The 21,312-nt window shown below is 31.4% G+C and overlaps 1 protein-coding gene across 1 annotated transcript in view; it reads right to left on the minus strand.

Annotated features, from left to right (window-relative positions):
- The window catches only part of COG6 (component of oligomeric golgi complex 6), a 115,715-nt gene that overhangs the window by 43,457 nt on the left and 50,946 nt on the right, over positions 1 to 21,312 (minus strand). The window contains 6 exon segments of the mRNA XM_074304848.1: positions 3,151 to 3,268; positions 4,772 to 4,863; positions 10,225 to 10,266; positions 10,268 to 10,290; positions 12,485 to 12,576; positions 12,662 to 12,790. Of these exon segments, the coding sequence (XP_074160949.1) occupies positions 3,151 to 3,268; positions 4,772 to 4,863; positions 10,225 to 10,266; positions 10,268 to 10,290; positions 12,485 to 12,576; positions 12,662 to 12,790 (496 nt within the window).

The raw sequence follows: 21,312 nt of genomic DNA on the forward strand, positions 1-21,312 counted from the left end.
CAAGGAATTAGAGTAGGAAATGAGGAAATTAAACTATCACTTTTTGCAGATGACATGATGGTATACTTAGAGAACCCCAAAGACTCTGCTAAAAAGCTACTAGAAATAATTCAAAATTTCAGCAAAGTGGCAGGATACAAAATAAATCCACATAAATCCTCGGCATTTTTATATATCACTAACAAAATGCAACAGCAAGAGATACAAAGAGAAATTCCATTCCAAACAAATGTTGAGAGTATAAAATATTTGGGAATCCATCTACCAAAGAAAAGTCAGGAATTATATGAGAAAAATTACAAAACACTTGCCACAAAAATAAAATCAGATTTAAATAATTGGAAAGACATTCAGTGCTCTTGGATAGGCCGAGCGAATATAATAAAGATGACAATACTCCCCAAACTAATCTATTTATTTAGTGCTATACCAATCAGACTCCCAAGAAACTATTTTAATGACCTAGAAAAAATAACAACAAAATTCATATGGAAGAATAAAAGGTCAAGAATTGCAAGGGAACTAATGAAAAAAAAACTCAGAGGAAGGTGGTCTAAATGTACCTGATCTAAAGCTATATTATATAGCAGCAGTCACCAAAACCATTTGGTATTGGCTAAGAAATAGACCGGTAGATCAGTGGAACAGATTAGATACAAAGGACAAAAAAGGGTACATCTATAGCAATATAATCTTTGACAAACCCAAAGATTCCAACATTAGGGATAAAAATTCATTATTCGGAAAAAACTGTTGGGAAAACTGGAAATTAGTATGGCAGAAATTAGATATGGATCCACACTTAACACCATATACCAAGATAAGATCAAAATGGGTCCATGATTTAGGCATAAAGAGGGAGATAATAAATAGATTAGAGGAACAGAGGATAATCTACCTCTCAGACTTGTGGAGGAGGAAGGAATTTATGACCAGAGGAGAACTAGAGATCATTATTGATCACAAAATAGAAGATTTTGATTACATCAAACTAAAAAGTTTCTGTACAAATAATACTAATGCAAACAAGATTAGAAGGGAAGTAACAAATTGGGAAAATATTTTTAAAAACAAAGGTTCTGATAAAGGTCTCATTTCCAAAATATATAGAGAACTGACCATAATTTATAAGAAACCGAACCATTTTCCAATTGATAAATGGTCAAAGGATATGAACAGACAATTCTCAGAGGAAGAAATTGAAACTATATCCACTCACATGAAAGAGTGTTCCAAATCACTACTGATCAGAGAAATGCAAATTAAGACCACTCTGAGATACCACTACACACCTGTCAGATTGGCTAAGATGACAGGAACAAATAATGACAAATGTTGGAGGGGATGTGGGGAAATTGGGACACTAATACATTGCTGGTGGAGTTGTGAAAGAATCCAGCCATTCTGGAGAGCAATCTGGAATTATGCCCAAAAAGTTATCAAACTGTGCATACCCTTTGACCCAGCAGCGCTACTACTGGGATTATATCCCAAAGAAATACTAAAGAGCGGAAAGAGACATATATGTGCCAAAATGTTTGTGGCAGCTCTTTTTGTTGTAGCTAGAAACTGGAAGATGAATGGATGTCCATCAGTTGGAGAATGGTTGGGTAAATTGTGGTATATGAAGGTTATGGAATATTATTGCTCTGTAAGAAATGACCAGCAGGAGGAATACAGAGAGGCTTGGAGAGACTTAAATCAACTGTTGCTGAGTGAGATGAGCAGAACCAGAAGATCACTATACACTTCAACAACAATACTGTATGAGGATGTATTCTGATGGAAGTGGAAATCTTCAACATAAAGAAGATCCAACTCACTTCCAGTTGATCAATGATGGACAGAGGTAGCTACACCCAGAGAAGAAACACTGGGAGGGGAATGAAAATTGTTAGCACTAATATCTGTCTGCCCAGGTTGCATGTACCTTCGGATTCTAATGTTTATTGTGCAACAAGAAAATGATATTCGCACACATGTATTGTACCTAGACTATATTGTAACACATGTAAAATGTATGGTATTGCCTGTCGTCGGGGGGAGGGAATAGAGGGAGGGGGGGTAATTTGGAAAAATGAATACAAGGGATAATATTATAAAATATATATATATATATATATATATATAATAAAAAAAAAAAAAAACAAAAAAAAAACACAATGACTTCATTCTATCCCATCTTCTCTCACAGATTTCCCTCTCTACCATCCCATTCTTACATTATGATTTCAATCTTTCTAATGGCTTCTCCTCTATTGCCTACAAACATGACTATGACTCTACCACTCACCAAAAAAACCCCTCACTTTTGAACTATTGTCACTTATGTCGCCTCTCTTTTGTAGCCACATTTTTGAGAAGTCTACCTATTATTGGTGCCCCAACTTCCTTTTCTCTTATTCTCTTAACTCTATATTTTGAGTCCCTCACCTTATCATTGAACTGAAATTGTTCTCTCCAAACTTACTAGTGATCCTTTAATTGTTAAACCTAACAGCCTTTACCAGATCCTCACTCTTTTTGTTCTCTTGGTAGCCTTTGACAATTTTTATCATACTCTTCTCCTTGATTCTTTCTTGTATCAAAGTTTTCATTATACTCTCTCCTGGTTTCCCTCCCACTTTTCTGACTGCTTCTTAGTCTACTTTACTAGATGTACATCCTAATAATCTTGGCTGTCCCTCAGGGTTCTGTCTTGGGGCCCCTTCTCTTCCCCCTATACTATTTCACTTGGTGATCTCATCATCTCTCATGAATTAAACTGTTAACTGCTGATCATCTTGAGATCTACTTATCTAGCTCTAACACCTCTTTGAACTCATATCATATCATATCTTAAACTGCCTAGTGAATGTCTCAAATTAGAAATTTTAAAAGATTTCATTGGGGCAGATAGTAGATAGAGCACCAGCCCTGAAGTCAGGAGGATCTGAGTTCAAAGATGACCTCAAACATTTAATACTCTCTAGCCATGTGATCCTGGGCAAGTCACTTAACCCTAATTGCCTTAGCAAAAAAAAAAAAAAAAAAAAAAAAAGAAAGAAAAAAAGTAATACATAAATTCTTCTAAACAAATTCAGATAAGACAATTCATATATTACATAAATAACATATTAACACATTTAAATCAATAATTCAAAAACATACCTTATCCATTAGTTTACTTGCATGAAGACTCAAGCTGTTAAAGAATATTTTTTTGCTTAGCAAATGCATTTCTTCAATGGTGGTCAATAATGTGGTTGCACTGTTTCCTACAATACCACTGAAAAGCAGAGTATTTAGATATTTTCACAAAGTAGTAATGGACAACGTTCAGCTATCAGAATATCAGATGCAATGCTTTCTTTAAAAAATTATATATAATATAATAAAGATGTAAAAACTAGGAATGCAAAGGGAAAAATCAAGGAAAGACATTTTTTATTATCTGAAGATGACTAAAAGTATGGTGATCACTTTCCTTAAATATCTTATCAAAAAAAGGCTTTAAATATTTTATATTATCCTTTATGCAAAAAAAAAAAAGTCTATATCCTTTAACTCCTTAACTTATCAAAAGTTAAAAAAGGAAAATTGGAGCTTTGTCAAAAATAGGAAAACAAAAACAAAAACACTACTAAACATCAAACTTTTTGCATTTAGGAGTATAGTACAACCTGCAATTCCAGAGAATACTACTTGCTCTAAGTTTAAAAAAGCAAAGCTGTTAAAAGGATACATTTTTTCATGTTTAGTTATCAATGAATAAATGCACTCACTAAGTATTGATAAGATATAGTGATTTCATTATTTTAGAGTATTAAGAGTGGACTATCCATTAACAAAACCCTAAATCTCTGCCACTTTACCACAGTACCCTAAAACTGGAGACAGTTCATGGTTATTTGGTTTAAGGGAAAATGAGCTATTTAAGCAAAGGAAAGGTTAGGTTCTGTATTCCTGCACTACTAGTGGCAGGTTCAGCAATTTCTTTTCTTCTATATATAAAGGTAATAACCTTTAAAACAAACAAAACTTTTAATCTTTAAGAAAATACCCTTTGTATTGACATTTGAAGGTTCAAACAACTTTGTTGGCTATCAATATTTGATTATTTAACAAATTACAATTATTTGATTCACCATTCTAGCATAATATTTATGTGTAACATTTAATTCTTTACAACAAATTAGATGGGCTGAATTTTGGATTAAGACAAAAATATAACCTGATATTTAAAAACCAAAACAAAGTATTATAAAGGTGTCCTGCTATGTAATATGTGTGTGTGTGTGTGTGTGTGTATATAATATATAAATTGTTCTGTAAAATAGCATCTTAATTTTATTTATTATTATTATCATGTAGTTGATTTCACCAATTTTGAAAATATAAATTTATATGGTATTAGAACTTAAATTTAATGTAAAGGTGGGATTTAATCCAAATTGTAAGTGATCTAATTACATTCAAGAAATAGTACAAGAGATACTATTAGGGAAATGTATTATTGGGAAATCATGGTCAGGTAATGCAAGTGAAATATTATAAATGCATAATCATTAAGTTCCACTCTTATCTTCAATGTGTAAAAGGGGTAATGGAGAGATCCCAACAATGTTAGGTGGATTCTTTTTGAAAGATCTGCTGGTCAAGAATTATACAAGGAGACAAAGGCTACTACATACATGAGATACATGTGATATGTACTAATGGAAGAAATACCCATGTTGATGACAATTACAAGTGTATTTCAATAGTTACAAAGTACAGTGATTTTACTTACCTAATTGTATGGTGATAGAATTTAAGAAGATTAGAAATTTTATATAATAAAACTGCCCCAGGCTCAGCAACTATTACTTGTTCAATTCGGACCTGTTGAAATATTAAAAGGACAAAAGCTGCATGTTTTCTAAAGATACAACTTTTTATCCTTAATAATTTATGTTATAAAATAACATTGAGAAAAGTGAATGTAATATTTTAAAGTTGTAGAAATAAAATGGAAACTTGAAATAATTTGGAGGATACTAAGGTATGAAGAAGGGAAAAAAGCAGGTGTACTTCATAATAATGATGGTATTCTCTACAGAATTTGGTGTGAGACTGTTGTTGCTGGAAATAGCAATACAATGAGATCATTTCATGGATTAGCACCAGAACACACTGGATTTCAATTCAACAGTGAATAGCAAAAGCAGCTGCTAAATCCCTAAACTACAACAGATGATCATTGGCAATACATTACAGTGACTCCAAATATCTGGAAATTATGAAAATATTTTTGCCCTGTAATTATTACACCTGATTCCTTCCTTCTTCCTGTTAATAATGACTAATCAGAGATCAGGGAAATGCATGTACCTGAAGTTAGCATCAATATATTTTCCCAATAATTGTAGGATTATTGATATAAATTAAGGCAGGTCAAAATTTATCTCTATATCTAGAAGTTGTCTCTGACCTCCCCTAGAATCCTAATCCATAATGTTCTTTTCCTTATTTTTCATTTCTTCAAATTTTGAGTATAATTTATACTAGATAAATTTATACTAGTATCTCGTGCTGGTCATTATTATCTAGTTTCCTATATGTTGTGCCTTGTCTTTATAACAAGATAATAAATTCTAGGACATTTACATAAATATATATATACATTTATACACATATATCCATATGTATATGTGTATGTATATATCCATATATCACACATTAACAGTTATAGGCATAAAACACTTATCAAAGACTAATAGATGTGCATATAATCTTAGGTAACTGTCAGTTACCTGTCATACTCTAAACAAAAAGAGATCACTTAAAGTTAAATGTTATATATGTATTTATGATCTTATACAAAGAGATAGCTTAAAATTATTTGTTATGGAATTGCTACTAACTCCTAATTACTACTAATTAATGAGGTTATAGGACTGATACATTTACTACTGGCAGTATGTAACTATAACATAAATAAGCAACATAGAAAGGCTGGGGTAATAAGATGCATTTTAATTTTAAAATCATATTTTCCATAGTTTAAACCCAAACTAATTTTTCTTAGAAATCATGGCTGTCTGTACTGATATTCATGGCTGATTTATAGCGTTTGATACATTTTAGAAAAGTGATATTTTAAAGTTTGGTCTGTTATATTCAAGCTCACAACTAGTATTATGTTAATGTTCACAAGTACAATTTGGCCTAGCAAGTTTATAATAAGAATCTGGCTATGTGAAAATCAGAATTCTTAAGATTTCAAAACACTTCTAAACTGGAACTAGTATCCCACAACTTCCCCAAACTCCACTCCTTCTTGCCAAGTTTTTGATGGCAAAATTGGCACACAACAACAATGAATATATTGTGATAATTAAAAAAATCAAACTTAATGTGCTATGATACTTTAGCTGCCTCAGAGAATTTATAGGATTTAGAGATGGAAGTAAGCTTGATAATTTCCTGGTTAAACACCACTCCTAAGAAACAAGTAATCTAAAGCTGAAAATGCTAAGGTTACTTGTCCAATGTCACAAAAACAATAATTGATAGAGCTGGGATTCAAACCAGGACTTGTGGGCTCAGATCAACTGCACAAGTGAGAGTTCACACTACCTAAAGCTGGTTAGTCTGTCATATGAAAGGAAGTTCTGGCTGCTGAAATCTGTATACATCCAGCCTTTCATGCAAAAGAGAGAACAAAAAGGAAAAGTTGTTGTTGTTTTTTTTTTTTTAAATTCAGAAAGAACAGTGGAGATTAGAAACTAAGAGGGTCACTAGAGACAATAAGCAATAGAGATAAGACAGCAGTTTTCAGTAGAGATAAGAAAAAAGATCAGCAGACAAAAGAAGTTGTGATAGGCTGAACTACTGATCCTTCAACAAAGAAACAATACCTCCCCCCCTCCCCCATACACACACACAGACATACACACACAAATACAAGCCTGAGCTATTCTTGGGAGACAAGTCACTGGCATGTTATATTATAGAATTCTTAGTGATAAAATTGTTTATGAAGTTGGAAGAGACCTTAGGAATATCTTATTGTTTACTTTGTATTTGTTCTTATTACCAACTAGGAAAAATGTTTTTCTCTGATAAGTAACATAAAAAATGAGTTGGCTTTTCTTGACATTATTCTAATATAGTTTCTCAAGATAATTCCCTGTGTCTCCAACATTTTGACTTCCTACTTTTGTTTTGTTTTTCATAGGATATATATCCCAAATTTTAATTTTTGATTTATTATTTTTTAAAAGTATAATTGAGGTTTTGTTGTTACATCAAAATCATCTCAGAATTTCCTGCTCTTCTCCCTAACGCTACCCCACTTTGTACTTAACTTTTTAACAAAGAAAAAGAGGTTAAGCAAAAACATCCAATACATCTAACAAAATATTATCAATATATTCAGACCCAGCTACAGACCATTGCTGTTTTTCAATTATTCAGAGTTTAATTTCTTTTCAGTGACTTGTTCATTTTTTATACAATTGTAGTTCTTGTGTTATATTGTCCTTTGTTTCTTACTTAAATAGATTTTGAGCTAATTGATTGGAAAGTTCTTTCCAATGATATAGATTGCATATTCTTACCTGTCTATTCTTATCATTTCTTTACACATAGTAATATTCCACTACATTAATAAATCAAGGATTTTCTAAATATTCTCCAATCATTTTATATATATGTATATATATACATATTGTTTCTAATTCTTTGACTTCCTCATGCCATGAACATTTTGGTATTTAGTAAATAATTCCATAATAATGTTTGAGTAATTAATAATTGTACCAACAGTACATAAATATGCCTGTTTTCCCATAGCCACTTCAACAATGATTTTCTTATTGTTATCTCTGCTAAAATGTGAAGTGTGAGATGAAACCTCAGATTTGTTTTAATCTGCATTTCTTTAAATATTGGTGGGATAGATTACATTTCTATATAATAATTTATAATATGCAATTCTTCTAAAAAGCTATTCATTTTCACTATACTTAAATGGCTTAATGTTTTCCCACCCCTTATTAAATCCAGATATGACAATACAGAAATATGATAAATTAATCTCTTTGAATTTCAACAGATAAAGATATTTAGAGAAAAGTCTCCAACACTTTGGAAATTCTGTAAAGAATTTACGGAGAAATGTACTCAAGAATTTGCATAGAATGAGAAGGTATGGGCAGGTTACACTCACTGACTGACGGAGAGCATTTTCACATTACTAAAGTGAAATATTCATCAAATTTATCTAAAATTCAATCACTCATACATCATGGAATTGCAAGTTTAATAAATACAGAGAATTTTAAAGTACAAAAAATACTATGAAAGCAGAAAAATACTATCAATATAAACTGTGATAAATGATTAAGGACTAACTACATTAAAAGAAAAATGAAGATATAACTTTTATTTCAACTGGTTGAGACATTATACTGATAGTATTAGCAATTCACATATGATAATGCAGTATAAAAAGGTTCCTAAAATAAGGAAGGCAATACATTCTACAAGCATCATATAGGAATGAAGGATATAATAATTTTTAGGTCACTAAATATATAATAAACAATTTAATTTGAGGCAAACTTCTGCAAACATCTGCTGGATATCCTCTAGAGTATGTAAGAAATGCCATAATGTCACATGAAAAGATTTAAAGTTCTTTCTCCTTTGGAAAATCTCCTCAAATAGAGAAATAAGAGGAGTACTGTTAGCTCCTTTTTCATTTCATAATAGAATGTATTTTTTACTGTCTGGATAACCTTTTAACACAATATATTAAAATTTCCTGAGGAGACATTGTGACTGACATCTGCACAAAGTAGATACCCAGATTTAGAAACTCAAAAGGGATAAAGTGGAATGCAAGTATTTAAATATATTTTTAAACTTTAGACTGAGGTGCAATTTTTTATTTAAGTAGTAACATCAGTTACTTTATAAGTGTTTAAAATTAATAAGACCTTTCATTGTTTCACTACATTTCTTTATTCAAAATGGTTAGAAGGATTCACAACATGCCTTTAAAATGGAAATCCAAATGAATAAGGTAATATATTACTTATCAATTCCAATAACTAAAAGTCTTATCTGACAATAATTAGAAAGTGTTATTTAATCCAATTCATTTAAGTCAACATAAATGGAGAAACTGGTACTTAATAGGGATCAGAGAATTAAGAAAATGTTTAAATTATAAACAAAAGAGATTTTTAAAATTACATTTTTCCTATCTTTTTCTTATCTTTTCATTGTTCAGGTGACCACTGGAAGGAACTTATTAGGGTCATGAGATATATGAAAATCAAACTATAATTGTATGCTAGCCAAATGATCATATATTTGATCATCCTTTTATTTCTAATATGTGTGGTGTGTGTGTGTGTGTGTATATATATATATATATATATATATATATATATATATATATATATATATAAACATTCAGCTGTTGTAAAGTATATTATGAGACAATTATCAAAACAGAAAATAATACTACTGCTCTCTTAACACTGTAGGAATTACAGAAATTAATTTTTTAAATAATTGTTGCCAAGGTTATCACAAACTCTGGATTTCTACCTTTCTATGTTTAAAATGAGAAGAAATAATCAAGCAAAAAAATCAAAGAATGCAAAGCATGACTAAAATGTTAGCAGCCAAATGAAATCATTTTACATTTGGACTGATCATTTAAACTCATGATAAATATATACAAATAGGAACATAATCTATTTCTGTTTTAATGAAAATAGAATAAAAAAGATAAATGGCACAGGATTTAAAGATGAATTTGACTTTAGAATATTTTCACATAAGAAAACAGAAACCTAACTTGTCTAAGGTCATGTAAGTATAAAGGAATGGAGCCAAGGTTCCTGGAAAATTTCTTAAGCTTTAATAGACAGTATTAGTGAGCTCAAAAATAGTTGCATTTTCCCAACCCTCAACATCACTCTGAATATAAAAAATATAGTAATTTATTAAGTTCAACATTTAAAATATTCAAGTTAGGAAAATTTCTCCTTTCCCTTTCAAGGAGAAAAATAAACAATTACAAAAATGTATTGTTATTTTTTGCTATATATATATTCTTATTTAATGAAATTGGTTTTTACAAAAATTTCAATTATGGAATTAAAATTAAATCAACTGAAATAAAGCTATTAATTAAGTGAAATTACCTACTGTCCTGGTTCAAAAGTACATGAAAAAAATTACCTTTAGCGGTCTGCAGACTCCTTCAGTGATATGTCCAACTATTTTCTTGAATGTTTTCTTCTACACCTATAGTTGTAGAGAAGGAGAAGCCATCATTGATATTTTCTTCTTTATATACAAATATTTTATATATGATGGCAAAATTCTAAAATTTTCAAATTATACTTCTACACTTGCAAAAATATAGAAACTAACCCATCTGACTGATGCCACTATCAAGCACCTAAAGTTACCAAATTTATTTTTATTAATCTCAAGTATTTAGATATCTTAATTTGTTTCAGTTCTGTGTATTCTTTCTAATTTATATGTCAATATTATGTGACTCATGGGTTCAAACATATGTACATTATTTTTTTGTGAGAGGAAAGGAATAGAATAAATGTAAGAGTAATTCTGTAAAATAATTTGTGAAGCTAGTTAAAAAGAATGGTGTAATGATAAACTTCTCTAAAAATTGCAATGTTATTTGAAAGGAAATAATTATCAGAGAAATATATACAATTGAAAAATGGAACTAGACTGAAATCAGAGTAAGGTTTAATCTATGGATAGCCTATCTCCTGCATTTTTTTTATACACATTATGTCTAGAGGTCCAGAGGGAAATCATCAGTAGGTAATGGATATTTGAAAGGATGAAGACAAGATAAAGTCTTGTGTTTTGCACATTGACAAGATTACAGAAACATTTAAAGTAAAATATGATAAAAGGAGTTTAATATAAGGACCAAAAATTCTTTCTGCTGAATAATCAGCATATTCACAGAAATTCTATTATTAAAAAAGACTTACTATGCTACATAGGTTACTGGGGTAAATTCTCAAGTGTTAAAACATTCAGATCTATGAAGTTAAACTGTTCTTTTCATATATGCATTAATTTCTCTTGGGAACCACATTTTGTGCTCTATTTACAGTTGGTTCAGACAAAATAATCAAGTGAACAGGTCAAAATAGTTGCTGTTCCAAAAACATGTCTTTGAATCATCCAAAAAAATCTCTATAAATTCTATAACTAAAATATCTGAAATTTTAAAAACTATCAATGAATTTTTTTCCCTCCCAAAGATGGATTTTTAATTCTAAGTCCAAAACAAAAAATTTAAATTCAAATACTAAATTTTTAGGGAATTTTAAAACAACTATCTATACATGAAATAAATTATAATTAATTGAAAATATTTTTATAGTAAGAAACATATTCTTAATAAGAAGACAGATTAATTAGAAAACCTAAATATTATTGAATAAATATAAAGCCAAGAGAGTAAATATATACTTCTGTCCTAGTACTGGAGTATTATTTAGGTTATAAAAATATCAGTTTGAAATAAAATATTAAGTTAATATAGATGCTGTATGATTATTTTAAAAGTTTTCATTTGATAAAGCTTAGAATTATAATCAGAAAAGCAAGAAACATTTTATATGCTTTTAAAATAAAAAACTTTTAAGTATTTTCTTTAGGAAATAAAACTTGTTTAAAAATTCCCTTAAATCAACTACATATGTGCTATTAAAATCAAGGGGGTTACATTTCTAGTGCTATAATAATAATAATTCATTGAAGTCCTTTGGACAGGTTACTTGACCTCAATTCTCTTATGTATTACTATTTTCTATTTGCAAACATACAGTGATACATATAAAAGGAGCTATTTAATAATCATATTAAGCACTGTGTTCATCTATTACTTGAAACTATCAAAAGAGGAGTTCAAAGAGAATGGGGAGATCTGGGTAGAAAAATAAAAAAGAAAGGATTTGAATTGAAAGAGAAGACTAAAAAAAGCTTAGCAATTCGGAAAACAATGTTAGCAAAAATAGAGAGATGGGAATGAGCATGTTAGATATAAAAGACATTGAAGAAACAGAAAAATTGGAATGGATGATACAAGTCAAGGAATTATGAGAAATAATGTTTTTTGTAAAATAAGGCTAGGTTGTGAAAGGCATCAAAAGGCATAGAGAACAAAATGAAATCAATCTGAAAGGCAATAAGAAATGGGGAAACACTATGTTTTTAACCAGGGAAATGAAATAAAGCCAAAATTATAAGATTAGTCTCCAGGTAGATATAAGCAGAATAACACCAAGGATGAAATTTTTTTTAAAAATGGAGGCAGAAAGATTAGTTAAGAAGCTATTTTAATAAATAAGAAAGACCATTTTACTACGGTGGTTGTAATGGCAATAGACAGGAACTTAATAATACTCACATTTACAACTAATCAATGTATGAGTATCTATGACATTACCTTGTATGGTTACCATTTTTAATAATGCCTCAAGGTGTTCTTTTTCAGAAGCAGTAGCTTGATGGAGCCAAGCCAACATGTCTCCCACATACCTAATAAAAACATGTATAATTAAAGATCCCTCCACAAAAATATAGGAGAAAAAAAGCATTTTGTTCTGCTTTACTGTCATTGTACCTCAAAGGATCATGAGAATGCATTTCAATAGGTCGAGGGGTTCCTCCTGGACCACCTCTTGTGAGAGCATCAATAAATCCACGAACAACTGTACTTCTTCGAGCTGTCCCAAATTCATCTAAGGTATATCTAGAAATAGAGAAACATCAAGACCAACATGTAAAAAACCATTTTATTTTACTCATCATATATCACTGTTTATGTCATTGTTGATTTGCACATATAAAATCTCCAAAAGTTTTGATAAAACAATAAGTCTAGGTAAAAAACAATAGCTTTTTTTTTTTTTTTTTTTTTTTTTTTGGCTAAGGCAATTGGCATTAAGAGTTACATAGCTAGGAAGTGTTAAGTGGCTGAGGTCAAATTTGAATTCAGGTCCTCCTGACTTCAGAGCTGGTGCTCTATCCACTGCGCCACCTAGCTGCCCCTCAATAGCATTTTAAAAAATGAAATTTATTTATAAGATCATAATTAATTCTTTGTTATGAGAAGAAAGAATGAGATTTGAAAATGAAGAGAGCAGTGAAAGTGACAAATCAAGTCAGAAATTTAAAAAATAGTTGCCTATATTAATACTTTCTAATCAAGAGCAATCCAAACATGTTATTTTTGTTTTTAGAGGACAAACAGTATTAGCACTCTCAAATTAACATAATACTATAAAAATTAATTACCTTAAATATGCCATAATCAACAGGCATTAGAGTCCACAAAAACTGTCATCATATAAGAGAACAATTGCTTGGGGCATAAAATATTCAAATGTTTCTTCATTCACCTGTTCACATCAACAACCAAAACCTTTTTTTTTTTTTGTAAATCTTAGTGTAAATCATTTCAACTATATTATAAAATTTTTAATTTAATTAAACAAATCATTTAAAAATTTAAAATTTCTTAATGGTAATTACTCCAAAAGCATTTTTTTCTGTCTGTATATGATACACTAAGGAGATTCAAATTCAATTCAATATACATTTTTAGAAAGAATCTTTTCTTCCTGATAAATTACTGCATTTTCCCCCTCACTTATATAGAGTATCTGAATTAGCTGGCTTACCACCTATACTTTGAACAAATTAAATGCCCAATCTTGTCCACAAGAAGTAATTTTCTGGTTTATCAATTTAATTTATCAAGATATTGTTGCATCCTGGAAATATGGTAATATGTCATAATTTCTTTTTATTAACTCCAGTTGCTCTAGTCTGTGTTCCAAATATAAATATATAGACAACTAACAAATAAACATATAAACAGACATCTAACAAACTATGTAGTTTCAATCTTTTGTATTATAAACAACTTTTTGGTTGAAAATTTAGTTAATTTGGTTGATCCTGGAGGTAATAGGGAACCATTAAAGTTTACAGTAGACAAGGTAGTCTGATCAGATCTATACTTTTAGAAATCATGTGAAAGATGGATTAGAGTGAGGGAAAAATTGAGAACTGGAGACTAATTAGAAGGCTAATGCAATAAATCAACTGAAAGTTAATGAAGACCTGATCTAGAGTGATGGCCATGTAAATATAGAGAAAGGGAGCATATGTGAGTAATGTTGCAGAAAAAAAAAAAAAAAAACAAGATTTGGCAATAGGCTAGATTATAATATACAGAGTATGAAGAATCAAAGATGACACCAACAAAGAGTATTCCCAATAATAATAAAAAAGTTTGGTGAAGATATATGTTATTGGGGGGAAGATATAATTCCAGAATAGTAAAGTCTAACATAACTAAGTTGATATAAGGAAATGGTAGGTGGTCATCCCTCTGTAGCAGTTGTTTTACTTATTAAATTATTACTTTTAAATTTAATTTAAGTTGATTTAATTTATTTTTTAAATTTAATAATAATGGAATAAAACAAACATTTCTATAACATGAAAAGATGATTACACAAGAAACTGCAACTATGTTCAATTTGCTATTCCTTTTAAATACACAATAAAGTTATATAAATTCCCCAATTATTTTCTTCCCTCCCCCACTTCAGTTTTAAAGATAATCTACTTTAAATACATTTCAATTTGTACAACTGTTACTTTTAAATTTGTGCTCCCTCAAGTATTGAAATTTAAGTCTTGATTTAAATTTAATATTTAAATAATATTTCTTAAGCATAACTAAGTAACTGATAAACTTGTCTGAACTTAGTTGTCATTATCTATTCACTAAATTGTTAACAGATTCACTTCTATTAAAAACCACATAAGATTACAAAAGAAATAAATGCAATGGTTATTGAAATATTTTTTTAAAAAAAGTTCACAGACATTATTATGTGAAAAAACTACTTGAGGAAACTGAGGTCCAATGAAATTAAGGGGCCTGCTTAGAGTATATACAGTAGTACCCAAGAGAGATGAGATTTAGGGTGTGACCTCTGATCACAGACCCAAAGCACTTTATACTGTATTTGAGTAACTGAAGGTATGGTGGTACTTTCAATAGAATTAAAAAAGTTGAAGAGTGAGCTGAAGAAAGAAAAAGGGAAAGTTTTTCCTGTAAGTTCTCAACAAAAAAAACCTCAACAAGAAAAAAATTATGGGTCAGATGTGAAATAAGGTGGAATAAATAAAGGCCATCCAGAAGATAAGAAAATAGAAACATCACAAAAAGTAAAAATTCATAGAATAACATCAGACCACTCCAGTACTTTTACCTTTCATTCAACATCCTCATCCACCACTATAAGCTGCACTTCAGCAGAAGAGACAGACTGGCAGCTGTGCTGTAGGATCTAGCTAGGGATTACCTGACCAGTACAGCAAAAACTCAACCTGTCCAAAAGAGGTTGTGGGCACTGATTTGAATATTCTACAGAACCACAGAAAAGAAAGGAGGAGCAACTAGAAGAGAAGGGTAGAAGTGAGACAGAGAAGAGACTCTGGGTAAAGCTTAAATGTCCAAAAGAAATGGAAATGGACAAGCTGATCAGTTAAACCTTTCCTCTTGACATCTGTTCTGGAGACGGGGGCTTTAGGAAGACCCTGGCATGCCTCTCTCTCTCCAACAACATCCTCAGGTGGCTAAGGATGCCCCTCCTTGGAACTCTGGAATGCAGAAGCATCAAAAAGTAAAGAGAAATCAGAGGCAAATGACTGGGAAGACAAGAGGAAAGCCCTGGCAGAAAATTATATCAATATCAGATAAATCAAGAGAGAAACACAGATAGAAAGAAGAAAATGAATAAGGATTGAAAGGGAGGCCAGAAAAACAATAATCATAATATAAAGAATAATAAGCCTCAAATTCTCTAGATTCTCTAGAAATCAAAGAACAGCAAGAAATTCCCAAACTGTTGAAAATATAAGTAAAAGTGATACATTGAGTATATTGGGAATGAAATTAAATTGGAAATCAGAATTACCAATGTATAATTAAAAAGGATAAATAATAAGAGAAAAAAGTAGATATTCTACAGAATGAATCCAAAGAAGCAGAGACTCTAAAAGAGAAAAATTACTAAACTGTTAAAAAAAAATGTAAAGTAAGAAGATGGATAGTAGAGAAACAAAAGGTAGCAACTCTAATTGAAGTCATAATTCTATACAAATCAAACTAGTTGTCCTTGAAGGTACAACTTAAAGACCCTGGAACTCCCATAAGAACATGATCAATTAAAAATTAATGAAAACAAAAATATGAATAACAAACTACTGGAAATAACACAAGAAAACTATCTAGACTTTTGAGTACAAAATATATGTGTGTGTGTGTGTGTGTGTGTATACACACATACACACACATACATCAGTACAAAACCCAATCAAATCTACAGTCAAAAGAACCTTCATGGAAACTATGATGTATAGTTGTATAGTAGTTATGATTTGCAGTCTCAGTAATAAACAACAAACTTTACAAGCAGCCAGAACAGATGTTCAACTGTGACAAAACCCCAAGTAATAAACCAGGACTACTCTTTACCCCCCAGAAATCAAAGAGTGTAATCCTATGTTACAAAAAGTAAAAGTTCTCAATCTACAACTGAAAATAAGTCTCCTGCAAATATAAGTCAACTAGCAATTGAAAAAAGTTGGACCTTGAACAAAGGAGAAACTTGAGACTTTCTTGTTTTTGTTCTTTTCCTAATAAAAAAAAAGAGAGAGGAGTAGATTGTTTTACTTCCAAATACTCCAAACTACACAAATACAAGAAAAGTACAATTATTATATGCTTTTTAAAGAGTCAAGAAAAAAGTCCTTGTGTATAGTTTTTTTGTTTTTTGTTTTTTTTTTTAATAAATTGAAGTGATGGATCAAATAAAAAAAAAACAGCAAAGAAAAGAGTATCAAGGGACAAAGTATCAAAAGAACAAAGAAAAATCATAAAGGGACAAAAGAGATCTAAGGAGCTAAAGATTAAAGGAAAATTTTGAATTTGAACACCCAATACCAAGTCCTAGAATGACTAAGCCACTCATTTTGTCACACAATTTGTGGATGTGCTATCTTGAACATCTCCTCTCTGTAATCAGTCCCAGAACTCCAATCTTACTGTGTTCTACTATCTTTCTTTTATGTCACCCTGTCACTAATGTTGTTGCTGCACTCTCAGACCCTTAAGTTCAGAATTAACTCATAAGCCTTTAGACTTCACAACTACTGCCTTGGGACCACTGAGACCAGATTGGTAAGAACGCAATCAACCAGCCAGTCCCAGAGCCCCACCTGTGTTTCAATATTGCCATTTTCCTGCTGGATCAACATGTAGATAACAAACTTCTCTCACTTTCTATGTAACTGCAAGCAAATTAATACTACTGTTACTTCTCAAAAAAAGTGTGTTAATCAATAGCCCTGCTGTTTTCATGTCCTATATCTGTGACTTCCTAGATTAAAATACTGTTTCCTAGCCCCTACTACTCTATATGTATTGTTTCCCTCACTAGAATATAAACTTTTTTTAAATCTTTTTTTTCAATTATATGTAAAAACAATTTAATAGTCTTTTTTTAAAAAATATTTTGAATTTAACTCTTCCTAGCCCTAGCCCTCCCCTTTCATTGAGAAAACAAATAATTTGAGACAGGTTTTTTTTTTTTTTTTTTTTTTTTTTTTTTTTTTGTGTGTGTGTGTGTGTGTGTGTGTGTGTGTGTGTGTGTACAGAGAGAGAAAGAGAGTCATGTTAGATACATTTCCATATAAGCCATTCCACAAAAGAAAACATGTTATGTGGGAAAAAATAACCCAAGGAAAATAAAGGAAAGAAAACATATCTTTGATCTGCATTCAGGTTCTTATCAGTTCTTTCTCTAGAATTGGACAGCACCTCTCATAATAAGTTCAACAGAATTGTCTTGGATTATTATATTGCTATTATATAAGCTGAGTTACTCATAGTTAAGTCATAATATTACTGTTACTATGTACAATGTTCTCCTGCTTCTGTTTATATCATTTTGCATCAGTCATATGTCTTTCCATGTTTTTCTGAGAGCACCCTGCTCAGCATTTCTTACAGAATGATAGCATTCCATATCACAATTATATACAACTTATTTAGTCATTCCCTAAGTGATGAACATACTCTCAATTTCCAGTTCTTCGCCACCACTAAAAGAACTGCTATAAAAACTTTTGCACACTGAGGTCCTTTCTCTTTTTGTTTTTTTATCTCTTTGGGATATGAACCTAGTAATGGTATTGCTTAGTCAAAGAGTATTCATAGTTTTATAGCTTTTCAAGCATAATTTCAAATTGCTCTCCAGAATGGCTGAGTCAGTATACAATTATTACCGTTTTAATTTTTCCTCATCCCCTCCAACATTCATCATTTACTTTTCTTTCACATTAGCCAATCTGCAGGATGTGAGGTGGCGCGAATTTATTGTAGAATATAGGAAAGATTTAGGTTATAAAGGGGTTTAAAAATAAAACAGAATTTCACAGTTGCTGCTGGCAATAACAGGGAGCCACTGGAACTGAGTGAATGGGAGTGAAATGCTCCGAGCAGGTCTTTAAGAAAATCACTTTGATAGACAAGGGGAAGAAGAGCTGAAGTGGGGAGAAAATTTAGAGGCAGGGAGATGAAACCAAAGATGCATGTACTACTTAACATGTATTGGACTACCTGCCATCCAGAAGAGGAGGGGAAAATTTGGAACAGAAGGTTTTGCAAGGGTCAATGTTGAAAAATTACCCATGCATGTTTTGCAAATAAAAAACTATAAAAAAAGAGATGCATGTACGGGAAACATGCTTTGGCAAAGAGCATTATCTTTCTAAGAAGTCACAATGAAGAAGGTAGTGGGCAATGCTATCTAAGTTATGAGAATTAAAAAAGAGGGGAAAAAGAAGGATCTCTCATTGAAGTTCTTCAATTTTTCTGATTATTGGTGATTTTTTTCATGGAAGTATGGGAGATTATTAGCTGAGATGATTATTGGAGGAAATCTACCATTGAGGTTTAAGGAAAAGTGAAAATTTTAAAGAGTTGCTACAATGAGTGAGAGTTAGCAATACTAACTTATTGCTGAAGTTAAAATCCTTTTGGGATTATATAAAGAAATGTAAAGTGGACTTCATCACAGTGTTTTCTGATGTTCTCCAGCCTCCTTTAACATCACATGCATAAGAACAAAGGCAATGGATGGTGGAAATAAATAAGATTTGGATTTGACTGATTATGAGTGATGTACAGGGAAAAACAGCAAGGGATACAGTAAGCTAGGTGAATTGAGTCATCAAGGAATTAAGATAGGAAAAGAGAATAGCACAGCCAAAATAGAAGTGAAGGGATGCAAAGTCACCGTAAGAATAAAGACAGGGTTAGGAGTTCAAAGGCAAAGGGAACGATGGAATGAGAGAATGTTATTATCAGACAATGGAACTTCAAGTTCATGGATACAGACGTACAATGCTTCTGGATGATGGCAAAGTAAAAAATATCATCAAGTATATACAAATTATTAGCCATCATAAAAGATTTTATGAAATCACTAATAATCATTATCCAATCAAAACAACTCTTGAGGTTTCTTCTCATAAAAAGGAGATATCCATTACTATTTTTAGACAATTCTGCCATTATAATTCAGTAACTACTGTTCCTTTAGTATTTACTCTATCCACATTATCAACCAATCTATACCCTAATGGCAGTTATGTATTGATTCCCTCACATTGTTATCCCTATTTTTTAAATTCAATATTTGTTTTTACCAAAGACAGCTAGGTGGCACAATGGATAGCAGTTCTGGACCAAGATTAAGGAGGACTTGAGTTCAAATTCAGGCTCAAGGCACTGACCAGCTATATGACTCTGGGCAAGTCACTTAACCTCTGTTTAAACACTCTAGTTATTCTATGGCAAGAAAATCCCACAAATAGGGTTATGAAGAATCAGATATGACTAAATGACTTCACCATCACTACCACCAAAATAACATTTTACTGTCTTCCTGTCCAATTCATAATTTTATATTATGGAACTTCAGTATATATTAATATTCTCTCAAACACCTTAACCTCACCTCCTAAAAGTGCCATTCCACTTCAGCTACACATAACTGTAAATCATGGTCAAGGACATAATAGAATTTTGTCACACACATCTTGTCATAACGATGGTCAAGAAATCTTAAAGTACTCTATCAGATCATAACCTCCTAGTACTCTACTTCTTATGATTTACTCTAATCCTATTCACTGTACTCCACTATGGAGGAGGGATTGACATCTAAACCATCTATCACACAGAATTCTCATAGGCTATCATTCTGCTTTAGTTTCATTTTCCTCCCTTCTCAATTTCAACCTTTTAGTTCAATTCTACATTTTCCTTTATTCTTCCATCTCTTGTTCCCCTGTTTTACTGTTGCTCACACCTTGCCAAAACCTAAATCTGTATGACTGTTCCCATCCATTTCCTTGCTATTCACATTTTAATGACTAAATCTGGAGCAAGTGACAAAATAGTACTGACTGCTTCCAAAGTTTAATCTCAATTTAGTACTCACCACAGCAAGGTAATTCTTATGTCTTTTCTCCTCCAATTGATTTTTTTCCCCTTTCCCATACTTCCTATTCCATACTTTCTCTTCTCTTCAAGTCTCCCATAATATAATTTCTCCTAGTATTTATCATTGAAGTCTTTATCTCATCCTTAACTGAGAAAATAAAGGCCCTTCACTATGTTTTCTTTCCTTTCACTACAGTTCCTTGAATTCATTCCCCATTCTCTTCTCCTTTACTTCAGGCTCTACTGAAAAAAATGGGGTATATGGGTTGTCAAGAAAGAACTAATACCTATGGAGAGAGCTTGCTGAGCCCTTTTCAGGGCTGCTTATCCAGTTCTGTTGTCCAAATGGTCATCCCAACTTTCTCCTGTGGCTCCAGGAAGCTGTAGTATGTATAGCAGCCACATCCTGGTAAAATTATGTTGGCAGACAGGTTCAACAAGGTTGACAGTGACCAGCAATCAAACCCACTGGTGAGTTAGAGGGTTGTCTAACCCACACATGTGGTGGAATAGACAAATGAGAATAATTTGTCCCAATGGCCATCAAAGCGGATGAAATTTAGAGCTTTGTGAGTCATCAAAGATGCCAAGGTCATCCACTGCATTCTGGGCCATTACCAATCAACGTGATCTTTGTCTTGCCACTGAACTTCGACGACTGAAAAACATCTGGGGTTGAT

This window comes from Sminthopsis crassicaudata, chromosome 3 (assembly GCF_048593235.1).
Source record: "Sminthopsis crassicaudata isolate SCR6 chromosome 3, ASM4859323v1, whole genome shotgun sequence".
Classification (NCBI taxonomy): Eukaryota; Metazoa; Chordata; class Mammalia; order Dasyuromorphia; family Dasyuridae; genus Sminthopsis; species Sminthopsis crassicaudata.